Source organism: Diadema antillarum, unplaced genomic scaffold (assembly GCF_040938485.1).
Source record: "Diadema antillarum isolate AM-2024a unplaced genomic scaffold, OU_Dant_1.0 seq00001083_RagTag, whole genome shotgun sequence".
Taxonomy (NCBI): Eukaryota; Metazoa; Echinodermata; class Echinoidea; order Diadematoida; family Diadematidae; genus Diadema; species Diadema antillarum.
The window spans coordinates 605,901-620,334 of record NW_027271903.1 but is presented as its reverse complement, the minus strand read 5'-3'; the positions used below and the strand labels follow the sequence as shown (position 1 = coordinate 620,334).

The 14,434-nt window shown below is 38.6% G+C and overlaps 1 protein-coding gene across 1 annotated transcript; it reads left to right on the top strand.

Moving 5' to 3' along the window:
• Window positions 1–3,570: 3,570 nt before the first annotated feature.
• On the top strand, window positions 3,571–13,689 carry LOC139743446 (ER degradation-enhancing alpha-mannosidase-like protein 2). The gene is made up of 9 exons (XM_071653927.1): window positions 3,571–3,749; window positions 4,698–4,843; window positions 6,027–6,152; window positions 7,571–7,782; window positions 8,724–8,865; window positions 10,040–10,164; window positions 10,624–10,768; window positions 12,767–12,885; window positions 13,240–13,689. The coding sequence occupies exons 1-9, from the start codon at window positions 3,571–3,573 to the stop codon at window positions 13,687–13,689; spliced, it is 1,644 nt and encodes a 547-aa protein (XP_071510028.1).
• Window positions 13,690–14,434: the final 745 nt, after the last annotated feature.

Sequence of the window (14,434 nt, the reverse complement as noted above, 5' to 3'; positions counted from 1 at the left end):
GTTTACGCCGCCATATTTAGGAAATGTGATTCATATAAGTTTTGTCTGTTTTCTACCTTGGAGGCGAATCAGTCACATTCACAAAACGACCATCAGGGGGCAGCGTTATGGTTTATTGACTCCTTTTTCGCGTTCCGCATGAGCAATTCCGTTTAAGACGGCTCACAAGCCACATGTTGCAGTTACTTTTACTAATACAGGCCCGCAATACAGGGACTTCAGTGGCGGATCTACGGGGGGGGGGGGGGGGGGGGGGGTTCGGGGGTTTAAACCCCCTCCTTGGGCTGCCAAGAAAAAAGAAGAAAGAACACACAAACAAACAACAAATAATTAATCAATTATTTTAAGACCAACATGAACATAAAGGCACTTTTCTTGTCTAAAAGTTGTCAATTTCATAACTGAAAATTATAATACACTAGCAATATACATTATTATATCTATACACTAATATTTACTTATGAGCAAATTTAGTGTATATCAAGATGGTAGCCTCGCGTCCTCGAGTGTGCCCCGTAGAACATAACTTTAGTAAACCCTACATTTTTCCTTTTCTTCTATGCTTTTTAGTAATATAAGAATATTTTTTTTTGTTGCTCGAACAAGCTGCGATTATACGTTTTAGCTTTTAATGAATAATTTCAGACGAATGGCAAAGTGAGAGTGGCTCGCTCGCTCTGTCCGTACTTGTAGTAAAATGAATAGTTTGCATAAGTTATGATCACAGTCCTTCGCAGTGATTTTTTTCTATGTTTAATTCCCTAGAAATTTGATTTAAATGCTCTATAAACGCGACATTTATACTCTGTTTTTACAAAAGTCCCTACCGTGGGAAGGGATACTGTATTCCCCTCCCACACTCTCCCCGCTCGGACGCTTCGCTCCCTCGCCGAGGATCTCACACCGTCACATAAAATAATGTACCCCCGTATGTTAAAATCATAGTCCTTCGCAATGAATCTTTCCACCGTTTAATTCCCTAGAAATTTGCTTTAAAATGCTCTATCAAACGCGACTTTTGTACTCCGTTTTTTCAAAAAGTCCCTACCGTGGGAGGGGGTATCACCCCTCCCACCCCCCCCCCCCGCTCGGGCTCTTCGCACCCTCGCCGAGGATCTCACACCGTCACATGAATGTGCCCCCATCAAGATTTTGCCCCTCCCCCCCCCCCCCCCCCCCCCCCCCCCCCCGCTGATCGCTTCGCTCCCTCGCAATACCCAGCTCAGCCCCTGAAACCCCCTCCTTGGAAAAAAGCTAGATCCGCCCCTGGACTTGAAGTGTATAAAGGTAGACATATTGGAAACTAAAGAGCAACTTTAACTAGAGAAACTATTAGAGGTAAGAAGCATTGTCCGAAATTTCTGGGGTGTGCGGTCTTGACGCAAGCCACATGTTAGGCCCTACAGTTATTACAACATCAATGTGACTGAAGTGTGAATTAAATGTTCGGAGATTTCAAAGTGACTGTTTAATGCGAGTCTAGTGTCTTTCGAAAGACATAAAATGGCATCAGAAGGGTCTTCCTTTGCTCTTCGCGTGATATATATATTGCCCTAGGCATAGGGAATTTGCTCACTTTATGTCAAGGGCCGCGGAACTCCATTTTTGGGGCGCATGTGAAAATGTGACCCCCCCCCCCCCCCCCGGTTGCGTTTTTTTTTTTAAGACGGCACAGATTGGGGCATGGCGCGTGTTAAACCTATGGGAAAAACGTTGGGTTAGGGTTTTTGGTTATGGTTATGGTTAGGGTTAGGGTTAGGGTTGGGGTTAGGGTTAGGGTTAGGGTTAGGGTTAGGGTTTGATGGTTAGGATTAGGGTTAGGTTTAGGGATAGGGCCCCCGATAGATTTTTAGTTTCCCCAATCTGCGCCGTCTAAAAAACCAGAGGCAGTAATTAGACAATTTTTTCAAAAAAACAAAACAAAAAAAACCGACCAAAACGCTTCATGAAATGCCCCCCTGATGGCCGGATCCCCCACCCCAACACACACAGAACTTTATACACAGAGTCAGATTGTAGACCCTGACTGCGGCTTTGCCGCCGAAAAATAGCCAAAGGAGTTTTTACAAGAGACTGGTATGTCTGGTATGTAGACCAACTTTGTCCATGTCGCTATCTTTCATTCAAATTGCGTTTTCAGCCCTTAGCACCGGTTTAATCGAGTACAGACATCCATCGTACCCATTTCTCTTTGAAGTCTGTTCAAGGTATTCAAGTTTACGACAAGGCTTTGATGAAATGGTAGCATTGTCATTGAAGTAACAAGAATTTAGGGTGTCGTGTCATTATTTCTCATAGTCCCACCATATTGTTATCGGTGTAGCCAATACATGTGTGATCTTGACTGATCCGTGTATTACAATACTGGGGGTAAATGCATGAGTTTCATTTTTGTGTGAGATTGGGATTGTGCTGGCTGTTCCGTATATGGTGTAAATTTACTTCTTAGTGTTCAAAGTTATTGGGGCCTGGCCCTGTTGAGTGTGAGTGTTGTGTGCTTATTGATTTAAATCAAGTAGGAGAATCAGTCAGTATACTCCCGTATAGACTAGATCTAGACAGTTCTGGTTGGTTGTCAACACAGGTCACAGTCATTTTTATTCATTTTTAGCGTAATTTTTTTTAGCAACACATTTATTTTATGCCATAGCATAATGGGTAAAATTTCAATTCAAGATATGCAGACTTTAACATGAGCGAGAGCAACACCACCACACCAGAAAATCTATTTTTTATTTTTCAGGTTGTGATCGTCTTGGCCTAGGTGAGGGCCGGGGGAAACATCATGTACACAGCTTTGTTCAGTGCAGTCCTTTTACCTCTTCTTCTGTTTGTTGTTTCCTACCTTGGCTGCCTCTCAAAGGGAGACATCATTGATGAACTACCAGCATACAGGTGAAAACAGCTTCTATGTTTCATTGCCATTTTTTTTTTTTTTTTTTTTTTTTTTTTGGGGGGGGAGGTGTTATTCTGCAAAGATTTGGTTCCATCAATGTATCATTTTAGTGGGAAAGATGAATCGAAATGTAGCTGCAAATATAAATCTATGAATATTACAGCTTCAGTTTCTGAAGTTGATTATAGAAATTTCATGTTTTGAGATATAAAGTTCATTGGTCATGACTTTTTATGTTTAAGTGTTCTGGACTACTTACAGACCTACCAACCATTCTGAATTCGGAGGGGGAAAAAATCTGAATTTTGTACCATTCCCAGCTCTTGTTCCAGTAGGAGTTTCCTATTTTCCTTGATAATTTTACTGCACATTCCTATGGGGACTGCTCTTTCTTTCCTACTTTTGAGCCAGATCATCCCTATTTTTTTCAGTCAGAAAGGTTGGAAGATCTGTACTTATCCACTGTTTCTTTCTCTCCATAGATAGGATGTTAACTTCAGTGAGACTGTATTCACAAATTATTAAATTAATGAACCATAAAGCTCTAGTTTAAAAACAAAACAAAACAAAACAAAAACTAACAGCTTCCTAGCCTAGCATCCACTAACTCCAGATTTCTCATGAGAGCCCAAATTGTCTGAGATACTTTGTTGCTAATATGATGAACAATCATAATGTACAAGTATGGTTTATTTTCTTTTTCATGTGTAACAAAATGTGATTGTCTTCATTGTCATGACAGGGACAAAGTGAAGGCAATTTTCCAGTTTGCGTATGACAGCTACATTGAAAATGCCTTTCCCTATGATGAACTCCAACCTTTGACCTGTGATGGCGTAGACACATGGGGCAGGTAATCTCTATTCTTATATTGAATGCATTGTCTCTCTTCTTTTGCAAGCCCGTCCCCATATCAAATGTGTGTATGCATGTGTTTAGATTTAGCACGTAAGGATTGACTGTTGAGGTTATATCTTATGTGTCAGTGTACTGCAACAAATGCATTGTATGCCTGGTCTTTGAAGAACATTTTGAAAATAATGAATAATGCAGTCTTTTGATGTACCGGTATACACCTTTTAGGGAGGTACATGATGTGGCATTTCCAAGTTGATGATTTAAGCAGTAACCCTAAAACTAGTGCTCAGGAATTTGTCCACATATTGCCTGAATGCTGATATTTTTTGATGACATAAAATAACAAGTTTGGGGCAAATTATTTGTATAGGGCCCCAATTTTCCCACTCTCTTCCTTTTTTTTCTTTAAAACAACAACAACATAAAATAAGAAATATTTTCTGAGAATATTTTTTACAACCGTGCTTCTCAACCTGCTGTGGCCGGCTGGTGCCATGGGTCATGAAGCTCTCACCAAAAAAAAAAAAAAAAAAAAATATTAAATTGATCTAACTAAGCCTCAAAAAAAAAAATGCAGGTGCCATAATGGGCCTCTTGCCAAGAAAAGGTAGAAAACGCTGCTCTACTACAAATGAGATTGAGACACCTCTTCAGAGTGTATGGTGAGGTTTTCCAAATGTGTGGTTTGTGATGTTGAGCTGATATTAGTTCTCAAATAATTCTCATGTTTTTCTGAGTAAAGGTCAAATGATTTTAGGGTTTGATACACTGTATTTGTGTTTTGCCAAAGATGGTTGTACCTTTTCTAAACTTTGCTAAATCTATTCAGTAAGGGGGAGTATATCAAGTTCACATCATAGTAAATTTTGAACTAAACCATTCACAATTATTGTTTGAATGCTGTGGTGATGGAGGTTTCATTTTGCATTTGTTTCCCTTTCAGTTACTCTCTGACCCTTGTAGATGCCCTCGACACTTTGGCCATCATGGGTAATCATTCAGAGTTCCAGCGAGTGGCAAATCTTCTCATTGATCACCTGACCTTTGAAGACGACATCAATGTGTCTGTGTTTGAGACTAACATAAGAGGTGAGAAGGAGGAGGTGGGAGAACCCTGTGGTCAGTGAAAATGTACTTGTCTTTGATTTCTCTATAAAGACATAATCATTACTGCAACATCGCAGGTCAGAATTTTAAGTAGTTTATACAACTTGAAATGGTCATCATTGAGACATAAAAATGGACAAGTCTCTAATTAAAGCCACGTTATGAATGTTGTGCTAACCTCTATGATGTCTATGCTATGTTCTCAGTTTACTTGCAGTGATATTTTCATCTCTTTGTCTTTTTACCCTTTTTGATTTAGCAAACAGCTGTGTCTTTTCCAAAAGAACCAAATGTTGCTACATGTTCATGAAACTAAATACTATTGAAACTTAAACAGTTTTTTTGTTTTTGTTTCATCTTTACTGTTCCACATTGTAATGCCAAGCACATATTTGTGCTCTGCTTATAAATCTGTCTGTGCATAATGCAGTATTCTTTGTAATTGCCACTATGACTTGACAGAGACCTGTGAAATGATGTTATTCTTAGGCACAAGTGTAAAAAAAGTTTTGAAATAGATGTGTCAAAGGTCAAAGATCAGTGGTCATTGTCAAACACGATAACATGTCGCCAAAATATGATGCCATGAACATTTTACTAAATCATTCCAGGAATATAATGAATGACCTAATGAAAGAAGGTCTCCTTTGACTAGATTATGGGACAAGTGCCTGACAGCTCAGAAGTCAAATGTCAAGTCAAAGCATGCAACAAAATCTGAAATCAGTAACCAACAGCTGCATAGAGGAAATTCAACACAGTGGCATATGTTGTAAGCATGATATTTATGGGTGTGGATATATTAGCAACCTTCATGTTAAACTGAACCATAGCAAAAATAGATACACACACAAAATTTGTGTGTGTATTAATGTTTTTGAAGATATTGGATTCTGCACTATAGTGCTGTCATCTGTGAAATTATAAGCAAGCTCAGCATAAAAAAGAACCCAAACACAAATTGCACAAAATATTCAGTCTGACAGTAAATTAAGACAATTCAAAGACCGTTTTCTGAAGTGAAAGCAGAAGAAAAGGGCATATTAAGTTTACATCTAGTTGTTGAAGTTTTCTTGTTTGTTGTGTTGATTATGTCTTTGAAATGTTCATCAAAATGTACTATTAAAAAGAATAAGACAAGACAATGACTATATTTTGTTGCCAGTCATTGGAGGGTTCCTCTCCTCCCATCTCATGGCCAAGAGGGCTGGGATGGACGTTCCCCCTGGTTGGCCCTGTGAAGGACCTCTCCTTGACATGGCTGAAACGGTTGCCAGGAAACTACTACCAGGTATGCTCTTCTTTGTCTCTTCCTTCCTTTTTTCTTCCTTTGTTTCTTTTTCCACTATCATTGTTCTGTGTGTCAGACATGTATTAAGACATTTGAGATTTAGTGTATTCTTTTAATTTGAAATATTTACAGTATTTTATTATTCCAAGAGCATGATGTGGCATATTACTTAAGCCACTACAAATGAGAGCAAAAGACTAATGAAAATTGGATTGGATTCAGACGTAGAACAATTACAGCAGTCTTATCATTATAACATGAGAAATATGAGGTCTTATGATCATGTGACAGTGAAGTTGCTCATTCAGGAATCAGGACTCTTATGTCAGAGACTCCAACCCCAAGCACCCTCTGATCTGGAGATTCTCCCGCCCGAAACCCCTAGCAAACGGGAGACTCCAAGTTGATGTGTGCGAAGCGCGAAGTCCCTAGGATTCTAGATGTTCTCTGGTGCTATCTAAGGCTTATTTTTTCAATATACGATAGAAATAAGTAAGAAATCCTTTCCACCGGGAGACACAGAGCCAGGAGAAATCAAATCTCAAACGGGAGAACGGGAGATTGTGCAAAAATGGGCTTTCGGCGGGAGATCTCCCGTCGAAAACGGGAGAGTTGGAGTCTCTGTTATGTTTGTATGCCATGTAGTGTAATTACTCATGTGCTTCCCCTAGGAAATATATTCATCTGAGCTCTTCCCATGTTGCATCTGGGACTTCGTGTCCTTACACAGGGCTCGACACTAACTTGGCCCGATGGGGCCACCAAAATCCTCAATTTCAAATTTTTGGTGACCCGAGAGAAAAATTTGGTGGCCCCGAAAAAAAAACAATAAAAAACATTAAAAGTCTTGTGTTTTTTTTAATGAGTCAAATATCTAAGTTTTATCCAGTCATAGTAAGAATTGGAAGTTGGACATACATCTACTCATAAATAAACCTCAACAAACTCGCAACACTCACTCTCAGGCACTCATTCAGTCCTTTTCATCCATCCTTTAAACAAATATAACTGCTAATTTCCGGCGCAAAAAGTTACGAATTAATTAACGTACTTTTCAAAAAAAAATTGGTGGCCCGAGGCAGGCCACCAAATTTGCCCTTTTTTGAAATTTGGTGGCCCGACTTTCAATTTTGGTGGCCCTGGGCCACCGGGCCACCGTTAGTGTCGAGCCCTGCCTTACATATTAGATAATACAAATAAAATTTATTTGCCCTTACATATTAGGTAATACAAATAAAATTTATTTTATATATATATATATATATATATATATATATATATATATATATATAATTCTTTTTTTTTTAATAGGAACTCTCGTCTTTAGTGCTATTGACAGAGAAATTATCTTTTTGATAAAAGGAGTGTGTGTTCTGAAGGCAATAGATTCCTGGCCTCACATTGATCCTGTTTTGCAGCTTTTGAGACACCCACTGGGATGCCCTATGGTACAGTGAACCTGCTACACGGAGTACCCAAGGGTGAAACTCTGGTGTCCTGCACTGCTGGTATAGGGACGTTCATTGTGGAGTTTGGTACCCTCAGCAGACTGACGGGTGACCCGGTCTTTGAAGAAAGGGCACTACAGGCCCTGGACTCCCTCTGGTCCTTCAGATCAGATGTTGGTCTGGTAGGTTGGCATTCAGTGACCAGTCCTGCAGATTTATTTCTGTAATATGTGTACAAACAAACATTGATAAACTTTGTAAATAATCCTCATGTATTAGGAACTTTCCAGACTATGACAAAATTAATGAAAATGTTTAATTAATGTCTCCATATTGGAAAGTTTAAGAGCAGTCAATGTTTTTGAGGATTGACAGACAACAAAGTTCACAAACATTAGCCCAACTTTAAAAAACTGAATCATGTAAACATTTGAAGGGGTCGGTGCAATATAGTGCTAACCCACACTTTTGTCAAAATTCAGTTACATGCATTTTCATAATCCTTATCCTTCACTCTAACCTCCGTGAAAATATCATATTCGAATTCAACCAATAAGATGGTAAAAAATGCATACATTCATGTTTTATTAATGTACAATGTATGGACTTTCCAAACATTCAACAGCGATTATCTCAAAATGACTATTGTGTGGGTTAGCACTATATTGCACCAACCCCTTCATTTCCACTCCAACTCAAATTGTGCTCTGACTTTTCCATTCTCATTTCATTTCTAATAAATTTATTCAAAGCTGTATCCTATCAAATTCTTATGTTACAATTTACTCTTTTCTAAGAATATGTCTCTTACTTTAGCTCTTGCTGCTTTTCGATTTCTGTGAACAATTTCTTTCAAACACATGCAAATAGAAATTGTGACATTTTAATCCACTATGTGAGTTGTACACTCTGGTACATATTCTACAGGGAGGAAAAATCCAACGTAACAAGATTGTGACTGAGTTTCTACAAATGCAAACTGATAGGGTTTTGAACCTAACATTATATTGACTATTTAGTTTGTATACTGACTTGAAATTTGTTTGTCCATAAAATCCCCCAAGATTAGGCTAAGTGGTATTTCAATTCTTTGACCGTACATTGCTCCCTTTCATTACTTCAGGTTGGCAACCATGTGAATGTCCAGACAGGAAAGTGGACGGCTCTGGACTCTGGCATTGGAGCTGGAGTGGACTCATATTTAGAGTACTTGGTCAAGGGGAGCTTGTTACTTGGCAACCAACATCTCATGGACATGTTCACAAGTAAGGGCCACTGTAGTATGATTTTACACTGTGTACATAACATTGATTCTTTTATGTCTCAACCCTAGAGGCATTTTGTGTTTGGGTTGTCTGTCTGTCTTCACTCTATACCTTCTTGATATGAATTGATGTGGATTATGATTATGTTGATTCGTGTCCCATGTATGCTACATGAGGTGAAGATGCACTGATTGGGGGGGGGGGGGGGGGGGGATCCCTCAAGGTCAAAGGTGAAGGGTCGATTAACTTTGATTACAATGTCATTTTTAGCCATCACTGCAAATAAGAATATCCAGTGGTAATGTTGTGTGGTAGGAAGAAAGAAATGGATAGATTTGTTTACTATGTGATGAAGATAAAAGGTCAAGCCTCTTGGTCAAGACTCATAGTCAATGATCAAGAGAAAGGGAACTTTACCTGTAAAGAAGAATTACACTTACAGCAACGTATATTGATTACATGAGTAGGTAGAGGCATCTCGGCTAATTGAGCATGGTAGTTGGATTGCTGTAGTCTGTTGTGATCTCATACTCTCTCTCTCCTTCTTTCTGGAATTATGCCCAGAAGAAAAAAAATGGAACTTCTTGAATTAGCATTATGTTGAAGAGAATTTGTAGAAAGCTGTTTTGATGACAAGCTATCTTAAATAAGCCAGCATTCTTTCATATAAGAGAGAGATGACCTGCACAAACAGTCCTGCATCCATATGGGAGGTGGCCACCCATTTCAGCCAGTTTCCCTTATGTAGAAATGTTATGAATGACTGTGATAATGGTGATAGACTAAACAGAGCCAGTAAGAGCCACTTTTACATACTTGTCTAAATTTCAGTAAATCATTGAAGGAGAGACTGGAATGTTGCAGTCATTTTTTGTCAAGAGTATTATAGAAGGAGAAAGTGCTTGCAATGTAGGAATGTAGGATCTTGACAAGTCTTTCCTCATGCGGTGTACTGTTACGAAGCACACATGTTTCATACCACAATTGATTATACTTAATGTAGAAATTGATAGGTAGCCCTACATAGAGAATGTGATAAGAAGAAACTCTCATCTATATGCTTTCAAAATCCTCCTACACTCTTGTGTGGAGATCTCCTGGAGTTAATTACTGTAGAGTTTCACCATCAAACATCAGAAAATGATCTGTCTCTGTGCCTATGCCCCTCCTCCAGCCTACGAAAAGTCTGTGTATCGGTACTCCAAGAAGGATGACTGGTACATGTGGGTCAATATGATGAAAGGACAGGTCACCATGCCGGTCTTTCAGTCACTGGACGCCTACTGGCCTGGACTGCAGGTCAGTGTCAGTTGTAGGCATTATATTGTAGTTTATACTCTCACACATACATCTGTGGATCTATACACATACACAGATACATAATTATGTGTGTATACGTACATTCATACACAGTGGTATTGTGATTTAGAATATTTTGTTAATACAAGAAGCAGTATTTCAGATGTTTGATGACAGACATTTGCCTTAAATTTGAATTTTTGTAGAAACCATTTTCACATTAAAAAAAAATAAATCTTTTGATGTCAAATCAAAGAGTAAATTATTTGCAATTTTGTGTACACTGTTTTATACATCTTTATAGTGAATAGGTAGGTGTTTGAGTTAATACTCAGTGTCAGTCTTGGGGTTTTTTTTTGTTGTTGTTTTTGTTTTTTTTGCAGGAGAATACATTCATCTTCCAAAATTGTTTATATTACCCCAGAAATTGATAAGGAAATCATGTTTAATTTCCTCTAGAGTCTGATAGGGAAGATAGACAGTGGGATGAAGACTCTTCACAACTACCACCAAGTTTGGCGTCAGCTGGGATTCCTTCCAGAATTCTACAACATTGTCAACAACCGGCCGGTAGACAAACGAGAGGGATACCCTCTCAGACCTGGTGAGCTTTTTCAATGTTTAACTCCATATAATCTGCAGGGTGCTACATAAGCACTTGGCTGGATTGTCTGAGGCCAAGAGAAAAATCAAATTCATTCAAGTGTCTTTGAACAATGATAACAAATGCTTGCCCAAATTGGGCAAGCAAAAGTTTTGAAGCCACCATTTTTTGTTTCACTTATCCCCCCCCCCCCCCCCCTACAAACCCACAAAGTCAACCATACAAAGATAATGGCTGTTTAGTGATGCAATGCACTTTATATCTCACTTCAGCAACTTTCCGACACTTTCATGAAGAAGCCCCAATGCAATGCAGCAGAGACACTTGATCCGACAGAGTTTGTTACTGGATTGTGTTAGAGCTTGCGAATCAATATGTGCTGTTTATTCAAATGATTAATGTTTTATTAAGCCCTTGACTAACACATCATTTTTTGTGTTATTTCCCTATATTTTGGACTTTCTCTTTGGGCAAGTAAAATTAATTTTAGGGCTAGTGTTTTGCAGCAAATTTGAAAATCTGCTTGCCCGACCGGGCAAGTGGCAAAATAAAGTTATATAGCACTCTGCACTTGATTAACAATTAACTACATGAGTGCCGACATTGAGCATGCTCAAAACCTATGGGAATTACACATTTTTGTCAGAGAATTCCCTCAAAACTTTGCTGCCAGAAACATTCTTGATAGATTACCATTTTCTCATGAGGATTCAACTCTGAGCAAACCTCAATGTGATGTAAATGGTGAAAAGATTACATTGTCCAGATATGTTGTCACTAGCACCAGTAAAAATAAGTTCTTTGATGTGAAAAGAAATTCACATACCACTTCGTCTGTGATTGTTTTGAGTCTGGTTAGTGAGCAGCTAGGAAGAAATATAAAAGGATTAAGTTTTATCAAACAAAGCAAACATGCCTTTGCTAGTAATAGACTGTCTACTCATACAGAACTGTTGAACTTATTTCTGAGCCCTTTTAACCCAAAGTGAGCCAACGCAATATCTTGCCCAGATGAATTTTGTAGTGATACATTGAATGTAGAATATGACTCACAGCCTCTTATGAGATGTGACACCTGGCTATACAACCATAGGTGACCCTGCGTCACAAAACCAAAAAAAAAGTCGCCAGACATGGATTTTTAGTTAAGAGCAGATTCTGAAAGAGCAGGCTATAAGCTTTAAAATGATGTATGACTCAATTCCAATGGACTCTCCTAACCTATCTAAAAGTTGGAAAGAAAGCACACACTCCAGAAAAGTGTGAACTGAGAAAAGAGGCTCTGAAGTACCGTCTATCCAAGCACTTAATCTTTACCAAGCCGTGCTAGCTGTGCCATGAATGGAACAAAAAACAGGACTTAAACCACCAGAGCAACAACAAAGAAGAGATTGTAAGATTAAGCTGAAATTGAGCATGCTTTATTAACACATTCTGTCCGTGATTAATGCCAACTTTCAAAGCACTAGCATCATCCTTTATAAAGTTATTAGAGTTGAAAGTGAAGGGTTAGTACAAGGTTTTTAAGAAATGAAAATGGACTCAAGAAGACACACCTAATCACACCATTCTACAGAAAGGGTTCGAGAAAAACTGTTAAAAACACAATTTCCAGTTCGTTTTATCATCCCAAACTTAAGCAGATGTAATGTAGAAGAAGACTTGTTCTTTTAGAAAATATGAAAAACTAAAGATTGGCTAGGTTGACCTATTTCACCTATTTTCAGTCCTCGCACAAAATCAGTGCCTGCGACTTTTTGTTGATTTGTGATGCACGGTCACATAGCATCTCTCTACTCTAAATTAATATGACAAAAAACTTATCAAGAGAATTTGGTCATAAAAGACTGTAGCTCTTTAGATATTCCTAGCATTCAGAGGATAAACTTTGACTCCAGACTTCTTTGCAGAGCACAAAATAACGAAAGAAATAACTTTAATCTTTTGATATACCATTGTATCGCTTGTCAAATGACAGTTTGACCTTTGACCTTGCAGAGTTTGTGGAGAGTGTGATGTACCTATACCAGGCAACCAAGGATCCAATCCTACTAGAAATGGGTCGTGATGTCCTAACCTCTATCGAGACTACCAGGACAAACTGTGGCTACACAAGTGTGAGTAGAGAGAAAACTGTGGAACAACATCATACCATTCTCATTTATAATGAAGAGAATTTGTATTTAATAGTTGCTACCGTTTGTTGTTTTTTTCATGAATGACGTTGACTTTTATCTGAAGTGAATTTGTGCATTTAATCATGGTATCAAAACCCTATCAGAAACAGTAACAGCTGATGCGGTTGTTATTTCTTGAAGCTAGTTTTGGTAGTGTTTTTGAAATTATGTTCTTATTTCCTGCAGCTTAAATAAACAAAGCGATTATGATATTTGGCACATAGTCTGGTGTCAAATTTTCCTACAGGTAAGGAAACTCAACTATTTTAACCCATTTTCAATCCTGTTCTGTAGGTGAAAGACGTCAAATCACACAAGCTTGACAATCGCATGGAGTCTTTCTTCCTGGCGGAAACCCTGAAGTACCTCTATCTCCTCTTTGATCCTGATAATTTCATCCACAACGATGGCTCTGTTGGCGAAGTCTTTGATACACCTCGAGGGAAATGCATCTTTGGAGCTGGTGGTTACATCTTTAACACCGAGGCCCATCCTGTGGACATTGGAGCTTTAGAGTGTTGTAGTGCCAGCCACGAATTTTCTCAGATAGAGCGTGCAATGAGGACGTTGCCACTGAAACGCGACAGATTGAAATGGATACGTAATTTCATCAGGGAGGATCGACTAGAGGGGATGGGTAGAGGGTGGAGTCAGCAAGGACTCAGTCAACAGGTGAACTGCTCTGCCCAGCCCTATCATGCCAAGATGTCCATATTAGGAGAGATGTTTCGAGATCTAGACTGAGATGACCTCATTTGAGATGTAGAAAGTGTGTTCACATACCATTCCTTTTAAATGTCAGATCATTGTTTTATTCAGTTCCATGGTCAAAAGAGAGTTTCAGAACAATGTCGTAAGTCCTACATATCTGTGAGTTGGGGGTCTTTAATATATGAAAATGTTTAGAATAATATCGTCGGTCTTATGCCAAAAGGGCCGTAAACCACTTCCACTGTTATGCCAAAAGGCCCTTAATGCTATAGACTTTGTACAATATTAGTGTTCTTTTGGCATAACAGGGGAAGTTCTTTAAGGCCCTTTTGGCATAAGGCCAACAATGTGTAAGTTACAATTTCTGGAACTTTAAAAAAATGTTGTCACTTTTAAAATAATGCTTCCATAGTAACCTGAACTGACAGATTCTAAAGGCTTTAGATTGTTTGCAAGATGGACACTTCTAAAATCAAGGAAGATATCTATTAGAAATAAAATATGGGCCTTAATATCACTCTCTAGAAGAGATGCAAACAGAAATCACAATTTAGAAGAGGACTGTATCGATCTTGGCTCTATGGTGAGTTGGTGACACATTATGACTCTGTGTTGGTTGAAATCAATCACAACTAATAAAGGCGAATCTGTCAAATAATTCCTGAGTCTGATTAAATGATGGCAAAGTTTTAATTTCACATGCAGTATGTACACTTGTCATATCAGTAAGAACTGTCACCCTTTTCTGACCACTAATTTTAAATGCAGTGGAACCGCA